This window comes from Ricinus communis, chromosome 1 (genome assembly GCF_019578655.1).
Source record: "Ricinus communis isolate WT05 ecotype wild-type chromosome 1, ASM1957865v1, whole genome shotgun sequence".
Lineage (NCBI taxonomy): Eukaryota > Viridiplantae > Streptophyta > Magnoliopsida > Malpighiales > Euphorbiaceae > Ricinus > Ricinus communis.
In genome coordinates this window covers 35,329,690-35,335,107 of record NC_063256.1, presented here as the reverse complement: position 1 = coordinate 35,335,107, position 5,418 = coordinate 35,329,690, and the positions used below count along the sequence as shown (strand labels likewise).

Sequence of the window (5,418 nt, the reverse complement as noted above, 5' to 3'; positions counted from 1 at the left end):
CCTAGTGAGAGAGTGAAAAGATTGAGAAGAAATCCAATTTTATTTCACATACAAACACATGAAAAAGCATGAAGCTCTATTAATTATTATGATACACTTATTTATTTGATTTTTTTCTTTTTTTTTGGTTAATTCTGAAAAAGAAAAATCCAATTAATGCCCCTTTGCCAGTTTGCCTCCTCTTCTTGGTCCAAGTTTCTCTACTTCTTGGTCAAGCCCCTTTGCCTCTTCTTTAAGTACCCATCAACCCTTCTCTCTTCTCAACCCCCCTCACACCCACACTAAACTCTCTCTCTCCCCTCCTTTTTCTCCCTCTGTCCCTCTTCTCTCAAGTGTCTTTTGGAAGTAAAAGAAGTGAGAGAAAAATGAAAATGGGTAGTGTGATTTCTGGTGTAATTTTACTAGTAATGTTGATGGGTGCTAGTGAAGCTAGAATTCCTGGTGTTTACACTGGTGGTTCTTGGCAAAGTGCCCATGCTACTTTCTATGGTGGTTCTGATGCTTCTGGCACCATGGGTAACTCTCCATTTTACTCTTTTCTTCCATTTCTTTACTATGATGTACTTTTCTTTTCGACTGGATACTTGAATTCGAACTCAGAAACTTTACAGCCTTGACCTGCTGAGTACTACTTGTTAGTCTTCCTATAATGCAGTGTACCTACTCTTCCTGAAATTATAGTTTTTATAATAATAGATAGTTAGAAGAAGTGGAGAATAAACTACTGCATTTAAACAGGGGATTCAATTCTTGAGCACTAAATGCCTGACGAAAGGCTTATGGTTTCTTAAAATTACAATTTATTGAGGATCTAGTACTAATATTTTTCTTTTTTGGGGGGATTTTGTTTTTTGACAGGTGGGGCTTGCGGATATGGGAACTTGTACAGTCAAGGGTATGGAGTGAACACTGCAGCATTAAGCACAGCTCTGTTCAACAATGGACTGAGCTGCGGTGCTTGCTTCGAGATTAAATGTGCTAATGACCCAAAATGGTGTCATTCTGGCAGTCCTTCCATTTTGATCACTGCTACTAACTTTTGCCCACCAAATTTTGCTCTTCCTAACGACAATGGAGGCTGGTGTAACCCTCCTCGCCCTCATTTCGACCTCGCTATGCCCATGTTCCTTAAGATCGCTGAGTACAGAGCTGGCATTGTCCCTGTTGCCTACCGCCGGTAAGCCCCATTTCTCCTCTTTAAAGAATCATGTTACATGTTTTGTCGGACTGCTCGAGTGCCCATTTGAGTCAAAAGTAAAATTAACGAACAAACTAATATTCTAATATATATATTGCATAATATTATTATATTATTATTAATATATATAATCTAATGAAATATTTTTTTATAATATTTTTATGCTGGTACCAAAAGTTGCTATCTTTATGCACTGCATCAACAAATGGTAGTCTGTTTTCTTTTGTGGGTCAGGGTCTGGTGCATAAGGGTCGGATTCTGGTTTTTTATTGCATTTGTCATGTCTCGAGGCCAAAGTTGCTATCTTTTATTAGTGCTAAAATGACCTAAATACCCGCAATATTTTACTGAATTTACTAACCGATGGTCTGAAATTGCTGCCGAATCCTATGTTCAGTTTAGTTATAGCCGTTTCTTCTACTACGTCGTTTAGCCATTAGGAGCCGTTTTATGGTCATTTTCTGCGGTTTTGTTTTACTCATTTTTGCCTTCAATTTGTTTGTTTTTAAAGTGCCGAAAATACCCTTGTCGTTTTGTCCTATGTTAAAAAGAGTATCTATCTACCCACGAATTAAATCTCCCGAGTTGGACCCAGAAAGAGGAAGCTTATGCGCCAATCGTTGTATGTCTTGCATCACATTAATGGTTAGGCATACAACACGACACATGCAAATGGAATTTAAAAAAAAAAAAATTAAAATAGAAAAAGCCTTTATTTTATTTTATGTTCATGGTCCATGGGTGTGATGGCACCTCTCAATAAACAAGAAGTACAATCGTGTGCATAACATCTCATAATTTGAAAGCATAAGAAAATTGGCAACACATTTAGTGAAAATATTGTAGCATAAAGTGTCAATTTTTTTATATTTTTTCCATTCATTAGAGCTTGGTGGGTCATTTCGGATAATTAATTTCTCATAAAAATAATATTTTTTAAATTTAAAATTATGGGATAAGAGAAAGTTCGAAGCATATGATTACATATAGTTATTTTATGTATAAATTAAAAATTGAGGACCAAAACATACCTTATTTTCTTCATCTCTTTAACCGCAAACCTTACTTTTTGACTAGAAAATCAAAACAACACATTTATTTCAGACACCAAACCCAAAAAACAGATTAAAGGAGGAAAAAAAAAAAAGAAAAGAAAAAGGAAACCAGCCAAACACAGTCTCCTAAGTTTCATCCTTAAGTCTTCGTTAATAAAAAGGTTAGGTGGAGGTGGTGGCGTTGTGTCCCGCGCTATAATCACGGTCCCGCGTTTTGGGTTTTTCACTTTTATTTATTAAATGCCGAAAATGTCCTCACAGTTATAGGCTTATTTACGCAGGGTGCCATGCCGTAAGAGAGGTGGAATCAGGTTCACGATAAACGGATTCCGTTACTTTAACTTGGTGCTGATCTCCAACGTGGCGGGTGCAGGAGATATCGTGAAGGTTAGCGTGAAAGGATCAAGGACTGGTTGGATGAGCATGAGCCGTAACTGGGGCCAAAACTGGCAGTCAAACGCAGTTTTGGTTGGTCAGTCACTTTCTTTCAGGGTGACAGGCAGTGATAGACGCACTTCTACTTCATGGAATATAGTCCCTGCAAACTGGCAGTTTGGTCAAACATTCACTGGAAAGAATTTCAGGGTCTAAATAAAAATTTATCCCATATATATAATAATATATAATATTTAACCAAATTCCAAGGAAAAGCAAAATTTCCCATTTTACCCTTATTGCCTCAGATTTTATGGTGCTTTTTTATTTAGAAAAAAACCTTATATTTTACAGGTATTGACATATGGGTGTTGTTGGGTTGAGGGCAAGAAGAAAGGTGGTGGTGGTTTATTTTTTGACAATTCTGATTTTTGGTGGGTTTGGTAGTTTTGTGTTAAGAAATTGTGAGAAGAAGAAGAAGAAGGAGAAGGTTAGGTTTGGAAGTTTGAGGTTGAGAGGCTGAAGCGGCTGCACAGGAAAAGAAATTGTTAGCCCGCAGCTCTATATTAGTAGTAGTGTTAGTATTTTCTTCCTTTTTATTTGATTTTGATGGGTATACATTTTGGGTTAAGTGTATTTGTACTACTAATTTATAGTTCAATTTGCATTATCTTTTGGCTTGTCTACTGCCCACCATTTCTTCTTTTTCTTTCTTTCTTATAGAGTTTCTACTATAGTATCAAAGCTATTTTAATCAAAACTAAATCCAAATTCAATGAAAACTATTCCTATAATGAGTTCTGTAATCTAGTTGTTTAAATTTTTAATGATAAACTCAGTCCAACTAATAAATTATAGAAAAATCCACCCATAAACTTGCCTAATTGAAATTCTAAATAAGAACTCATTAACCATATGAGTTCCATAATGTTGCAATCATACCCCTTCACTAGCAAATACTTGGTTTTAATGACACAATGAATTGTAATTAGTATAAATTCGATCCAATACAAAATTCATAAAAATGACTCAATTTAAATTGCGAATTTCATATTTTATACATGTAATATTCAATTATTTTTTTAATCTATAAACCTTATGAGATAAATTAGACTGTAAAGTTTATTCATAAAGGGACCCCAGCTATAGAAAATTAAAAATGTTTCATTTCAAGAATAGTAAAAAACCTTAGCTGCTGTTTCTCTTTCTTTCTTATTTTCTTATTTTTTATCAAAATTTTATTTTTTGGCCCATCGCCAATCACTTTTAGATCGATGATGCTCTTTTTTTTTTTTTGTTATTAATTTGTTCTATAAATAAATATTACTATTTTTTTAAGGAGTTGTATGATCTTCCATTATAGGAGTTTTGAGTTCTCCTTTTATAAGAATTTTATGGTTCTGGATTACAGGGGTTGAGTTTTCCCTCTACAGGAGTAGTGAAGATAAAAAAAAAGATCATATCTGACATTCAAATAATCAAGCTCGTTAAAAGATATCTATAAAGTTGATATGTGACTTAGTGCCACTGAGTGAAGCATTCTTTTTGTAGAATTGTAATCTACTACTTCATTAACATGATTAATGATTGTTATAAATAAATTTCTTTATATATATTTTTTGATGTTTACTTTTATGTTTCATATCAAAATGTACTTGTCAATTCTCATTAATGGAATATCTATATTTTTTCTAAGAAAAAAACTAAAGGCGGATGAAGAAAGGGAACCATGCCCCTGCCTAGTTATCAAAAATTACAATTTTTTTTCAATTCGATTTCTTTTAAAAAATAATAATATATATTCACTATAACGGTAAAAATTAACCTAGTACAAAATTAAAAATTGAATTCAAGACTTTTATTGTTTAAAAACAATCAATCTTACCACTTAGCTAAGTGCGCTTTCCTTTCTCAATGGCACAGCAAAAGCTTAATATTTCGGGCCTTTCTGGTTTCAGGAGAAAGACGTAGGAGGTCGTACATCGAAATTCTGTTCAAATCTAAGTAAAAATACTTTTAGTTGTTAAGCAATAATATCTTTTATAGTTCCATTCCAATTTAATTTAAAATAAATTGATTTACAAGGCGAACAAGAAATTGTACATGTAGTACATATGGTACCACGATATTATAATAGCATGGACATTTATGTGAAAATGAAATTGTAAAGCAATCTATGCATGCATACTATACTCCTAATGTACTCTTTTTTTCTTTCAAAAATATAAAATCCAAACAAAATTGGTAGGGAAATTTCCCAATGGATTGTTTATAAAGTTCAAAGATTCCATCTATATAATTTTTTTATGGAAGAACAATTTTGAAAATCTTTCCCATCATTTTCTTAGGAAAACAAACATTATCTAAACTCAAAGCTTGTTCTTTTTCCCCCACCTCCTCAACTTTGTCTTTGATGAGTGAAGTTTCATCACTCAAACAGCTCAAATCTCACTTTCCACTAGCAAAACAAGAATATCACATGGACACAACCAAGGGGGAAATGTTCTTGGATGTTTCCTAGATCCTTGCTCAAATAGCCATTTGATATCTTTTAAGTACCTAGCCAACTATTTTAGAAGTTAAATATAATAAAGTATTATATGATTTATTATATTATATTTTTTAAGATGTGTTTTTTTTCAGATAAAAAAAGATACATAATTATAAAATCGTGATAATATAAAGTATATTATCATTAAACAATTTCGTCTGGCAAAGATTTAATTATATTTACCCATGATTACCATGTTGTCCACCTCTGATAACATGAGTTTAGAGTTTAACGACTCT

General features: G+C 33.0%; 1 protein-coding gene across 1 annotated transcript; it reads left to right on the top strand.

Annotated features, from left to right (window-relative positions):
• Positions 1-242: 242 nt before the first annotated feature.
• Positions 243-3,308, top strand: LOC8282200 (expansin-A4). The gene is made up of 3 exons (XM_002533051.4): positions 243-516; positions 859-1,177; positions 2,535-3,308. Exons 1-3 carry the CDS (start codon positions 366-368, stop codon positions 2,842-2,844), a joined length of 780 nt encoding a protein of 259 aa, XP_002533097.1. The 5' UTR covers positions 243-365; the 3' UTR covers positions 2,845-3,308.
• Positions 3,309-5,418: the final 2,110 nt, after the last annotated feature.

What these genes read in the sequence shown, in the direction of transcription:
- LOC8282200 (XM_002533051.4), top strand. Translation starts at nt 366, where the DNA reads ATGAAAATGGGTAGTGTGATTTCTGGTGTAATTTTACTAGTAATGTTG. An exon ending in TGATGCTTCTGGCACCATGG is followed by an intron (nt 517 to 858) that starts GTAACTCTCCAT and finishes GTTTTTTGACAG; the next exon opens with GTGGGGCTTGCGGATATGGG. An exon ending in GTCCCTGTTGCCTACCGCCG is followed by an intron (nt 1,178 to 2,534) that starts GTAAGCCCCATT and finishes TTATTTACGCAG; the next exon opens with GGTGCCATGCCGTAAGAGAG.